General features: G+C 42.5%; 1 protein-coding gene across 1 annotated transcript in view; it reads right to left on the reverse strand.

The window, feature by feature from the left end:
- The window catches only part of PIBF1 (progesterone immunomodulatory binding factor 1), a 2608929-nt gene that overhangs the window by 175800 nt on the left and 2420064 nt on the right, over nt 1-13065 (reverse strand). Inside the window, 1 exon segment of the mRNA XM_044071741.1 lies at nt 11745-11829. Within this exon segment, the coding sequence (XP_043927676.1) occupies nt 11745-11829 (85 nt within the window).

Consider the following 13065-nt stretch of genomic DNA (forward strand, 5'->3'; position numbering starts at 1 on the left):
CATAATTTTTTATGGTTTTGTTTACGACATTTTTGCTTAGACAGATAGAACTGTTTTTTTTTTTGTCTTTTACAACTACTGTACGTTTTGCTTGATTATGAAGTTGTTTGAATTGTAGGAGGTATTGGGGGTGTTCGTTTTTTTTTTTTTTTTTTTTGCCAAAGCTTACAACATTTGTCTCTTTTAGACATCAGTTGTTTTGTGGGATGAGTAAGCCAGGTAGCATTGCTGTTTTTAATTCTTTTTTGCCATATGGGGGCTAACTATTTAGGATATCTAAGCAGGTTGAATTAAAGAATTCAACAGCTTCATCTAGTGGGAGGACTTGAAGAATGCTCCAGTTTACTTGTGCCAGGGTGTCCATTTAGAGTTGTTTGGTTGAAATTGGATATATTTCTAGCTATTCTGTACTAGTGATGGCTGGGGGCTAATTTGGATTTAAGCATTATGCATGCTGGGAGGTAATCACTTATGGTTTGAGGTAGAGTCTCTGCTGAAGCTTCTCTATTTGGGTGTGAGACTAGTATCCAGTCTAAGATGGAACCACTATTTGTTGTTTTGCTGGGTCTAATTACTTTATTGATAAGTTGGGTATAATTAAATAGATTTATATTTATTGAGGGTTGATTTTTTTGTGACTTTTGTCCAATCTATGTTGACATCTCCAAGGATAACTGTCTTACTGGTAAAGGTTTTTGAAGTCCAGGCAAGGATTTGTTCTAGGATGGGTATATTATTGCCTGGTGGGATATAGATTCCAATGATGCAGAGCTTTTTGCTGGTATTCAGTTGTAGGAAAGCTAGAACAATTTCGGTAGATGCGAATTGTGGGGTAGGGTTGGTATATGGTACTAATGTGAAATGACTTGGGTAAATTAATGCAACACCTCCACTTTTTTTAAAGGGGTCTGTCGTATCGTAAGCAGGAGTAGCCAGGTGGTAAAAATTCTGAGTTTTTATATATGATTTAAGCCAGGTTTCTGTATTTGCTATTATATCTGACCTATTGTGTGAAATCCAGGCATGGAAGTCTAGAATTTTATTGCTGATACGTTGCAGGTTAATGGTTGCTATGGTGAGAGATTTTATTGGTTTGTTGGGTTGTGGGATTTACGGTTGGTCCGGGGTGGGGTGAATGTCCCTGCATAGGAGAAGTTTTGATTTATTGAGAGATAGGTTTGTGGTTATTACTTTTCTTTTAAGTATGGGAGGTTTATATAGAGTTGTTACGCTAAGTTTAGCATTTGTTTCAGTTACTAGTTTAAATCTGGTAGCAACGTGGTTGTATAATGCAATAAGCCCTGGGTGAATTAGGTGGTAGCTGGGTGTGGGTGGACTTATGGTTGAAGTGATAGGTAAAGGTTTTAAATTGTGGTGTATTGTGTGGATGGAAGTTAAGTGCGGAAGGGTAAGGAAAGCACGGGAGATTGGGAGGAGCAATAGTAATGAATGTGGACACATCGTTTGATGAGATAATGGATGAAGTGAGATTGAAAAGCATAGGTGGAGTGCTGATTGGAGGATAGGGAGAAGTCTGCCTAGGAATAAAGGAAATCAATCCTGGGGTGGGTGGGAATGGGGGTAGGGTAGAGGAACGGAGTGAGCTGGTGCGCAGTGAGGGCGAATGGAGTGGGAAGCACTTGGAGCTAGCAAAGTGACAGCAGAAATAAGCCTATTGAATAAAAACTATCAGTATCAGTGTAGACACTAACCAGGTAAGTCAGAAATTGAGGAAAAATAGTAAAGGATGGCTTTACAATAAAGACGAATTAAAGAAAGCACTGGTACTAGGCTTTTGAAAGTCAAATAAGAATTTCATGCACTAGTCTGTGAAAGTCCAAGGGAAAAGCCTGGTAGTAAGATAGAGGGTCGAAGGTATCCCTTTTTTTAGGGAATTATAAGCCCTGGGTCCAAATATGCTTCTGAAGAACTGGGTTGCCAAACTACAAGAGGTATTCAAGGGAGTCAATGGAGGGAAGTCTGCTCATCTGAAAGAATGAGGGGGGCTACCAGAGGGTCATATGCAGATGTTGCCCATGGCTTAGTGAGTGCTAGGATGCTATACAAGTATGTAGTAGGTGATTGTTTAATGAAGATGTTTCTTGTTTTAAAAAAAAAGCAGGAATTGAATAATGTATGTAATATTGCTTAGGTTATTTGACATACAGCAATATATGTGAAGTACAATGTTTGTTATGCTAATATAGTTTGATTACTCTCCCTCTCAGGTGACAGCCCTCACTGCATGGTTCTTCCAGCACCCATGCTATTAGCTGAGCATTGGTCATGTGGGTTGTACATAATGCTTTATCCTTCTAAACAAAAGGGATGGGTGGAGTCCTCTGCAAAGTTTTGACGGCTACTGAGTGGGTGCACAACAGAAAGGCAGTTTCTGACGCTATAAATTAGCTATTTATTCTAACACCAAATACCAAAATCAAAATCTAAACCAACTATACTGGAAGTAGTGTACACAGTAACAGAGATAAGACAACTGGAATTCAGATCTTCAGAAAAGGGTAGGAACAAACCACATAGGAAAAAATGGGAATTGTGGGAACAATGCGTACAATGGAGGAATGAGGTCTAAAAGGCGACTTAAATGAGATATGTAATGTTTGAGTGAGAAAGAGTGAGTAGATTATAAGTGATGTATAATGTTTGCAACTGGGAGTGAGACAGTATGGTTTGTGATGTAACACACTTGATACTAGGATTGTGTCTGGTTTATTTTCATTTATATAAATGTATGATTGTTGATGTAGTAAGTGATCGTTTAATGAAGATGTTTCTTGTTTTAAAAAAAGCATGAATTGAATAATTTATGTAATATTGCTTAGGTTATATGACATATAGCAATATATGTGAAGTACAATGTTTTATGTTAATATAGTTTGAGCACTTTTATATGAACGTAAATTTGCCTATGTCACAAGTGATAATTCAATAAAGGTGTCTGAAGAAAAAAAATACCATAATGTGTGCATGTATATCTATCTACATACATACTGTAAATATAGACAGATAGATATAGATATACATACATGCAGACACACACACTTTTTGTGAAGTATAGCAGGAATGGTTTGAAATGAAGAGGAGCAAACAAAAAAAATTATGTGCTGTTAACAGAGAATGAATCTAAGTTTAAAATCATATGTGTGCATCCCCAGTAGTAGTTCTCCGCATTAAAAAACAGCACTATTCAATACACATACACTACAAAGAAATGTGTACCTGAATGCTTTTGATGAAATTAAAAGAACAGTCCCTTCTCTGGCAGACTTCCAAACTGAAAGACTGTTCTTTAACCAGTCCCGACAGAAACAGGTGAGCATTGCAAGAAAATGCAGCTCAAGACAAATTACAACAAAAAGAAGTTATGTCTTACCATAACGTTCCATCTGTGTTGTAGATCTTTGTTCATTCATTACCATTAGGACCTCAGTTCTGTCCTCGGAACTGATACGGCCATTTCCAAGCTCACGCCAGCAAAAAACTCTCAGCTAAGACCTACCCATAATGCCCCTCTCCTAGTTACTTCAGATCGAGTTTGCCCACCCTTAGATAATAGATGTAGTAATAGAAAAAAAATAGTAGGGGGCTCTGTCTGAGCAAATACCCTAACCAGGAGTTCCTCAAGTCCACCAGGAATCCAAGCAGCGGGAAGGAGGGCAGGAAGTAATGAATGAACAAAGATCTACAACACAGATGGAACATTATGGTAAGACATAACTTCTTTATCTGATGATGTAAATCTTTGTTTATTCATTACCATTAGGACCGAGTCCCCAGCTACTTGAGTCCTGACTGGCCCTAAGGAAGGATACTCCTGAGCGCCACAGAACCAAAAGATGCTCGTCCTCTGGAGGCAAAATCCAATTTGTAATGAGATATAAAGGTATGAAGTCTTGCCCAAGTGGCTGCTGTGCAGATATCATCCATAGAGGCTCTGGAATTAAATGTTATAGAAGTAGCCATAGGTCTGGAAGAATGAGCCTTTATTCTGGAAGGTAAGGATAGCTTATTCTGTTGGTAGATAAAGGTAATGATGTTTCTAAGCCAGGAGGATAAAGTCACTTTGGAAACAGGTTTAACTAATCTGGGTCCTACAAAGGCCACAAACAATTGATCTGTTTTCCTGAAAGATTTAGTCCTTTCCATATAACAACGAAGCTGCTGATGCACATCAAGGCTGTGCAAAAGGTACTCCCCTCTGTTAGAATTCTGAGGGAAGAAAACCTGTAGGTCAATAGATTGGTTAATAGAAAAGCCAGAAATGACCTTGGGCAAGAAAGAAAGGTCAGTACGAAGGGACAACCTATCCGCGTGGAAGATCAAGTAAGGACTCTTGACACTCAAAGCCTGCAGCAAAGATACTCTTCCCGCTGAGGTAAGTGCTACTAGAAGTAAGGTTTTCTATGACAAAAATTGCAAATCACATGAATCAAAAGGCTCGAAAGGAGAACTTGTGAGAGACTGAAGTACCAAAGTCAAGGCCCAGGGTACTAAGGGAGGCTTGACCAGAGGTTTAACATGTAATACTCCTTTCAAAAAGGTCTTGCATAGGCGGTGTGACATAATTGAAGAATTATCAAGATCATTATGAAAACTGGCGATAGCTGCTAAATGTACAGTGATCGTTGAAGCTGAGGCTCTTGCATGCAAAACAGTAGGCAGGTATTGCAGGATCTTTTGAATAGGCATACAGAAAGGGTTCAAGTTCTGATATTTGGCCCAAATAGAGAACCTAGCCCATTTACTGCAATAAACTTTCACAAAGAAAGGTTTGAGCCAGAAGAATTTCACGAACAGGAGATGGGATGTCAAGCAGCCTGGCAATCACTGGAAGTAAAGGAACCAAACTGTGAGCTTGAGACTGTGCAGGTTCAGATGACTCAGTCCCTGAGGATGAGATAACAGGTCTTGGGAATGATCCAGGATCCACGGACTGTGAATCAGATGAGGCCATAGGGAAGACCCGGTGGCCAATCGTGCGTTAGACCATCACTCAGTGGTTCCCCTTGAAGGGGGGGGGGGTCAGGGCAAAGTAGCTTCTGCATTTGTAGTTTAGGGGGGGAAGCAAACAGGTCACAGCAAGGCTTGCCCCAGAGTTGGAAGATCCGATCCACTGTTACAGGGTTGAGGGACCACTCGTGAGGCATCAGGATGTTCCGGTGCAGATTGTCCGCAAAAAGGTTGGAACTCCCGGGAATGTGTGTTGCTATAAGGAAGCAGTTGGAAGCTATCGGCCAGTGCCAAATCCTCATGGCTTCCTGACACAGGGGGTAAGACCTGGTTCCACCTTGCTTGTTGATATGCTAGTCGACTGACATGTTGTCTGACTGAACTGCAATGGTCCCAGAGGGTAGGGTCGCATGGAACGCTTGCAATGCTAGGAGAACTGCTCTCAGTTCCAGGACATTTATGTGCAAATTGGCCTCCATGGGGAACCAGGTGCCGTGGACAGTCTTTCCCTGGAAATGCCCCCCCACCCCCACCCTAACAGGAAAGCATCTGTGGTCACTGTGGTCATGCACTGGGGAAGACAGAACGGTCAACACCAAAGATTCATTTGTGGGTTCATCCTCTAACATTTCTTCCTTGCAACGCTTTGAAAGATGTAACATGTGGTCGAGTGGGTAAATTAGCAATGACCATTATGCAGAAAGGAGCCACTGTAGGATCCTTATGTGCAGTCTCGCCAGTGGTACCAACGTGTTCAAAAACCTGTGAGGGAGGTGAGAAGCTTGACAGGATGATGTGTCGAAGACCGCTCCAATGAATTCCAGTGTCTTTGTTGGAGACATTGAGATTTGACCTTGTTGATTGTAATCCCCAAGTGGAGAGCGAGACCTTGAGTGTAAGAAGACTCCTGGTCGGAGCGGTAAGAAGCCAATATTTGGTTCACAGGTTCATAAGTTGGTACTAGGCTATTGGCCCTAGGGCCTATACAAGCCTAGCCATAACAACTCCCTGGCTATTTCTTCCCACACTATTTACTTCCCTGGACCCCTGTCTAGCAGGGCGACTGACGTGATACCCGGGGTGAATTTCCTTTCTAACATCCAATCATCAAGGTTCCTTTTGAAGAGGGCCAAAGAGGCGATCTGCTTGATATGTATGGGCATTCTATTCCAGAGTCTGGGGAGTCTCTGGGTCAGGAACCTATCCTTCCAGCATGTTTTGTTTATTGTGATGACAAGGTTTAGCTCCCTGGAGCGTGTTGCTCTGAGAGATTGGGATTTCTTTAAGTGTAGCATATCCAACAGCTCTGGGTTTGACATGGCCTTGTATGTTAAGCAGAGATCGCCTCGGAGTAGACGATATGCGACAGAGTATAGCTGGAGTTTTTTAAGGCGGTCAGCATAGGGCATCTGCTTTAGGCCTGTGATTCTTTTAGTGAGGTATTTCTGTGGCCTTTCCAGTTGTTGCAGATGTCTTGAGAGGTACATACCAAATGGGGCGTTGTATTCTATAACGGGTCTAATTAGGGATGAGTACAGTGGGACAATTACCTCTTTTTTCTGGACGAAAAGCCCTTAGTGATGAGGTGTGCCACATAGAAGGATTTCCTGACTGTTGTGGCAATGTGGTTATTGAAGGTGAGACCACTGTCCACCTGTGTCCCTAAGTCTCATCACACTTTCAGTGTTTAGTGTACTGCCACCTATGTGGTAATTCACGGGTACTTGTTTTTTCCCAAAGGGGATGACTATACATTTCTTGGCATTGAGCTTGAGCCCATGGCTCTGGCACCAAGCATCTGTTTCTGTAAGGCCCTTTTGTAGAGTATCCACATCATTTGGGGATTCAATAATTGCTCCCAGTTTGCAGTCATCTGCGAACTTTGCTAGCCAGAGTCCCTTAGTGTTGGCCTGTACTTCAGAGAAGTAGATGCCAAACAAGAGAGGTCCCAGGACTGAACCCTGAGGTACTCCACTTGTCACTTGTTTAGAGCTGGATTTGGAATCAGCTACTTTTACAGTGTGGGTTCTGTCAGTAAGCCAGTTGGCAACCCATCGAGTGACGTAGGGATTAATGCCCAGCTTAGTAAGTTTATCTATGATTCCAGAGTGGGGGTTGGTGTCAAAGGCCTTGGCGAGGTCCTGATAGGCTGTGTGAACTGCCTTACCCTCGTCCACAGCTCTGGAGACTGATTAGAAGAAGTCAATCAGGTTCAGGAGACAAGATCGGCCCCTTCACGAACCCAAACTGGGTGGGTTCCAGTGTTTTATGGTTGCCAATGTCTTTGTTTATAAGTTCCATGATAATACATTCCATGGCCTTGCAGATCAGGCTCGTTAGACTGATGGGCCGGTAGTTCCCGGGATCCAAAGTGGATCCCCTCTTGTGGAGTGGGATAACTGTAGCTGTGCGCCACTCAGTGGGCATGAAGCCTGAGGTGAGAGTATGATGAAACATGACACTTAGGTGAGGTGCCAGTTCATTTTGTAGTTCATGTAGTACAAAGCCCTGGATGTCATCTGGTCTCATGGATGCTGTATTCTTAGCTTTGGAGAGTGCGTTTTTTACCTGTGTGGCCGTTATTACCGGAATTTGTCAATCGTCCGGTATTGAGATGGGCTATTTAGAGGGTGAGAGGGGAGTAAAGTTGGCACTGAATAGATCTGCCAGGATATTGGCAATATCCTTGGAATCAGTATATTTAATGCCATTCTGTTGTAGCTCAGAGCAGATCTGAGCATTGCCATTTAGATTCTTGACATCTTTGGTTTGGTGAACACTCGAGGGGTTGTCGAGAGACCGAATGGCAGTGCCCTGAACTGGTAGTGATCGTTTCCCAGCTGGGAGCGGAGAAACCTCCGGAAGCGGTGATCCATCTTTATGTGGTAGTACGCGTCCTGGAAGGTCTGTAGAGCACATCCAGTTATCCCTCCCTAGGAAGGGAAGAATGGACTCTATCATGACCATCCGGAAATTTTGAAGTTTGATAAATTTGTTCAATAGACTGAGATCCAGGATTGGTCTCCAGTTCCCTGTCTTTTTTGGCACTAAAAAGAACCTTGAGTAAAACCTGGATCCTGTCTGGTCTGGTGGTACTGGTTGGATGACTCTCTCTTCCTTAGTAGCTTTTCTATTTCTAAAGCTGCTAATTCCCTCTGATTGGGTGGTACATCAGGGATGGGAGTTAAATCGAATGGTATTTGGTAGCCAGTGGATATTATTTTCTGCACCCAAACATCGGTAGTAATAATATGCCAGGCTGGCAGATGCAGAGAAAAATTACCCCTGACTGCGTCCAGTGGAAAGCAATCGGGCCGCAACTCAGGAGTGCTGGTAGGGTCTGCCGGAGAAAGAATCTCTATCACCCTGGACACGCGGACCCCCTCTACCTTGAAAGGGACGTCTTCCATATGAGTTGCCCCCTCTGCCCTGGAGGGATTGTTCACCATGCGTGTCGCGAAAAGATCCTTGGGATTTCTTGAACCACATTTTTCCTCCCTTCTGGTTCCTGGAGTAAGACCCTCTGAGGGGTTGGGAAAGGCGTATGCCCAGAGCAGACACGGTCTTTCCATCTTTCTCACTATGTGTAAGTGTGTCTCATACTTTGGGTCCAAAAAGTGCAGATTCGTCGACAGGTACATTGATGAAGGAAGATTTAAAGGGGTCTGCGAAGTCACACAACTGCATCCAAGCATTACGTCTCATGACAACGCCTGATGCGGCAGGTCAAGCTGCCCCCTTGGTGGAGTGAGATATCAAATGCATCGAGGAGTTTGAGATGGATTCAAGGGTAGCTAAGCTGCGAGATGACAGTATCATGCATCTCGTCAGGCAGTACCCCACCAAAGAGGGAGACATTTCAGAAATTAGGTCTCTCTGGAGGTGAGTAAAGTTTGCCAGATAGTACAGCGACCGAATGGCGAATGCTGCTGAAGCATAGGTCCATTTCCCTAGTCTGTCCATGGTCCGGGACTCTCTGTTTGGAGGATGGACGGTGGAGCTATCTTCTGCCAGTTCCCTCTTGGTGGCCACTGCCACGACTATAGAATCAACTGTCAACTGCTAGGACCAGTGGGGCTGGTCTTCAGGTATAGATAAAATTTTTTGTCTGGCCTCTGAGGGACAGGTTCTATGTTGTCCAGGGCCTTCCAGGCATGCTGTACAATGATTTTAACAAAGTCATCTGCTGGTGGAGTCACCCAGGAAGTAGATGGCTGAGCACTGAAGGCCTGCAGGAACACTGATTCCTCAGAAGAATGGTTATAGGACTTCCAGTCTCCCTGCTGCTTGAAGATTTTGAGAATGTTTCCGAATGAGATGTCGTCTGGGGAAGACCGTGGGGACCCTTCCCTCTCATCACAATCAGTGTCTTTGGTGACAGATTCCTCTGGTGAATCAAGGTGTTTCCTCTTGCACCGTTTCTTCCGGGGTGGCTCCCCAATGGGATCTTTTGAGGACCCGTGCCTGGGATCCCAAAATAGAGGATTTGGAGAGGTGCATGCTAGAGGAGGGTTCTGATACTGATGTCATTGGTGCTGACTGCGAGTCCACTACCTGTACAGCAGACCCACCTGAGGAGGGATGGGAGTCTGGAACCAGGAGGAACAACCTCGGAACTGGGGTCACACCTCGCCATGAGGAGCCCACCTCCAGGTGAGGAGCTCTGAGAGAACTGGAAGCAGTTGGAGCCATGGACATAGATGGCATCAGCGAGAAAACAGGCACTGGGCTAGGTACCAAGGTACAGATGGTCCAAGCACTGCCTCGGGAGAGCATCAGTTCCACCGGAGCCGATGCAGCAAGGGTGGATAGTGCTGACAGGGAAAACACTGCTGTCAGAACTGAGACAGTATGCACTGGCGTGGAAGTATCTTGTCCTTGCCAGGTATTCGAGTTTTGGAGCCGATGGAGCCAAAGAAACTGTCGGCACCATGGCTAGGGATGGTGCTGAAGCAGGTACAGTCATCTGAGCCGATGTCGGATCCAAGGATGGCACCGAAGTCAATGGTGCCGAGGTTGGAACCGAAATAGGGATGAATATCATGGAAGGCACTGAGGGAGAAGACACAGAGCCTGGTGCCGAAGAGGTCTGTGCCGAGGGCGACTGCGAAGCACGAAGCCGACTCAGTTCTGTAACTGATGGAGATGCAGGAACCAAGTGACTCTGTTTGTCTTTATGTTTTTTGGTCTTTGGAGGGGGTGAGACCCCAACCAGATAGAGCCTCCGAAAAAGGTGTCTTGAGTAATCCGTTTTTCCTTATGTTTTTTGGTCTTTGGAGGGGGCAAGACCTCTGACCCAGATAGAGGCTCTGGAAAAGGTGTCTTGAGTAATCCATTTTTCCTTATGTTTTTTAGTCTTTGGAGGGGGTGAGACCTCTGGACACAGATAGAGCCTCTGAAAAAGGTGTCTTTTTAAGATAAGTTTATTTTTACGTTCTGCTAGTGTACAATTACTAAAACTAGCACAGATGTCACAGTTAGCTTTAATATGATCCATGCCCAAACAGTAGACACGACGAACATGTGTATCTGAGTTAAGCATCTTCCATCCACACTTGTGACACTGTTTAAATCCCAACTTAGCTTTGTCTGACATAGTAAGGCAACAAGGCTATCCTGTAGAAAAATTAAGGGAGAAAATACCAATGATGTTATTTAAAAAAAAATACCACTAGTAAAAAGGAAAGGCTTGTCAAAGACAGCAGAGAGGGACAGTACCAATAAAGGTAAAAATTAAATTACCAAGGAAAAGGGTAGGAAATAGGCTTAGGTTATAGGCGACAGTGAGAAAAGGCTATCATGACTAAAAATTAAATAATTTTTAAGAGAAACTGTCTTAAAATTAACAATTTCTACTTAACTATGAGAGAGATGGCTAGCACGTCTGACTAGGAATGCGGCAAACGAGATCTGAAGTAACTAGGAGAGGGGCATTATGGGTAGGTCTTAGCTGAGAGTTTTTGGCTGGTGCAAGCTTGGAAACGGCCATATCGGTTCCGAAGACGGAACCGAGGTCCTAATGGTAATGAATAAACAAAGATTTACATCAGATCGTTGGTTTGTAAGGGAACTCGTGCATCAGTTTTAGAATTCAAACTCCAGAAATGTATTAAAATAAACAGACAACATTAAAAATAAATAAAAAAATGTAAAAATGCTTGCAGGAGACTAAGTGACAATAGGGTCTACTTTAGTTTAGTGAACAATCAGATGATTGAACGCTGTTAGGTCGAACAAAAAATGTCGAACTGGCAAAATAGCAAACAGCCGGAACAGCAAATTTTTCCCCAGGGAAAGAAGTCGCTAGGCCGGCTGTCCGGGTTGTGCCATTACCTTCACTGTAGTGCGATCTCGAAGGCGAGACATTTAAGTAAACTTCATTTAGTGTTTTTTTTGGGGGGGGGGACAGCAATTTTTCCCCCTGGAAAAAAAAATAGCTTTCGATCATCTGATCATACAATATCATGAATACAGAGTAAAACACTTGAAATGTTACATTTAAGCTTACAAGCTTAAGGTAAGAGTGTAAGGCGGTAAGCGTTTGCTTGGCATGATTTCCTGCATACTGTAAAGGACATGTTTGCCCTACTGCACTTTTCAGCTCGTGGTTTACAAATGGTTAAGAAAGATACAAACCAAACTATAAGAAAGTGTTGAAACAAATACTACAAAGCTATTTTTGGGGAGGGCAGCATGTTCATTATTGTTACTGTTATTATTATGGCATCCCAGCACAGAAAGATACAAAGCAAAACAATAAAACAATGAAAAATTACCTCACGCTGATTCAAAAGTCTTTCTAAGTCTGAAGCCATTTGATTTTTGACACGAAGCAATTTTGTTTTTTCTTTACTCAAGGAGCTGTTAAAAAACACAAGATTGTAAATAAATAACTAGACCATCTGTCCAACATCCATCATAACTAGATCAGTAAATACAATCTACTGACCCTTTAAACTGAAGAAATATTACCAATTAAGACTATTAAAAAAGGCCCCAGATCTGTTTATTGAAAAAAATTACAAAAAAATCCAGTCACAAAATGCACTCATTATAACAACAAGAGATTGAAGAGCTACTCTGGTGAAAGTCTCCAGTTGTTTTCCTTTTTCTGTCAAGTCACTTGATGGTCACAGTGACATTTTTTTTCAAACAAAACTGTTGTTCCCCAGGCAAATTCTGAGACCTAGAACGACTTTCCTGATCTTATCCATAACTTCAGCAGTCAGATTTAGAAGACTAACACGTAATCAAGGTAGCTAAGAAACTTCTTACTTAAGGAAACTGATGAACACATTCTTTTCCCTAGTTAGTCTGTCATTCATGATTTTATTTTATTTATATTTGTTAATCAGGTGGCTGGACTGGTTACTTGACCCTTTCATCCACAACGTAGCATATAAAAAAACAAGAATATTTTTATAAAATTATATGCAAAACATGTTTAATAGGTTTACATTTTGAGAGAGTTTCTGGGTAATAAGAAAACTTTGAACATAACTAATGCCCAAAATCAAAGCAGCATTACAGAATTCAAAGGAGTTTCAACGTAATTTAATCTCCTAACCAACAATGTCTAACCAATAGCAGCCCCCCCAAGGCTGTACCTACTTTTCTCAAGGAGGGCTAGACCAGTTATTCCAGGGGCAAATCTGAGGGTACATCCATGTTTTGGTACAAACAAACCAGAGAGTAGGTCAAATGTTCTAAAAGGAAAACCAAACAAAGAAAAATTAACACTTCAAAAGTACTACTTGACAGAATTTAATGATTTAGTGCTTTTCATGCCGATTACAAAAACTTGATCAGAATAAAAGACATCCCTGTAAAACAAGCATAAATATGCCAAAAACATAGGTGTGACAGAAGTGTTAATGCTTCAGCTTATCAGACCTTCTCTTTAAAACTGGAGCAAGAGGAAATTTTATTCAGGAAAGATAAAACATCAGAGTTGTAAATGGTTTGGCATGACAATTTCCTACAAATTAAGGTAGTTTGTCAATCCCCCCATCCTGTACTGGAAGACCACAAAAGTAAACTTTTTAAAGTCCTTACAAGATAAAGAATGTTTACATAAAGCATTATTTTCATCACCAT

Source organism: Protopterus annectens, chromosome 5.part0, assembly GCF_019279795.1.
Source record: "Protopterus annectens isolate FY-2018-M chromosome 5.part0, PAN1.0, whole genome shotgun sequence".
NCBI classification, from domain to species: Eukaryota; Metazoa; Chordata; order Ceratodontiformes; family Protopteridae; genus Protopterus; species Protopterus annectens.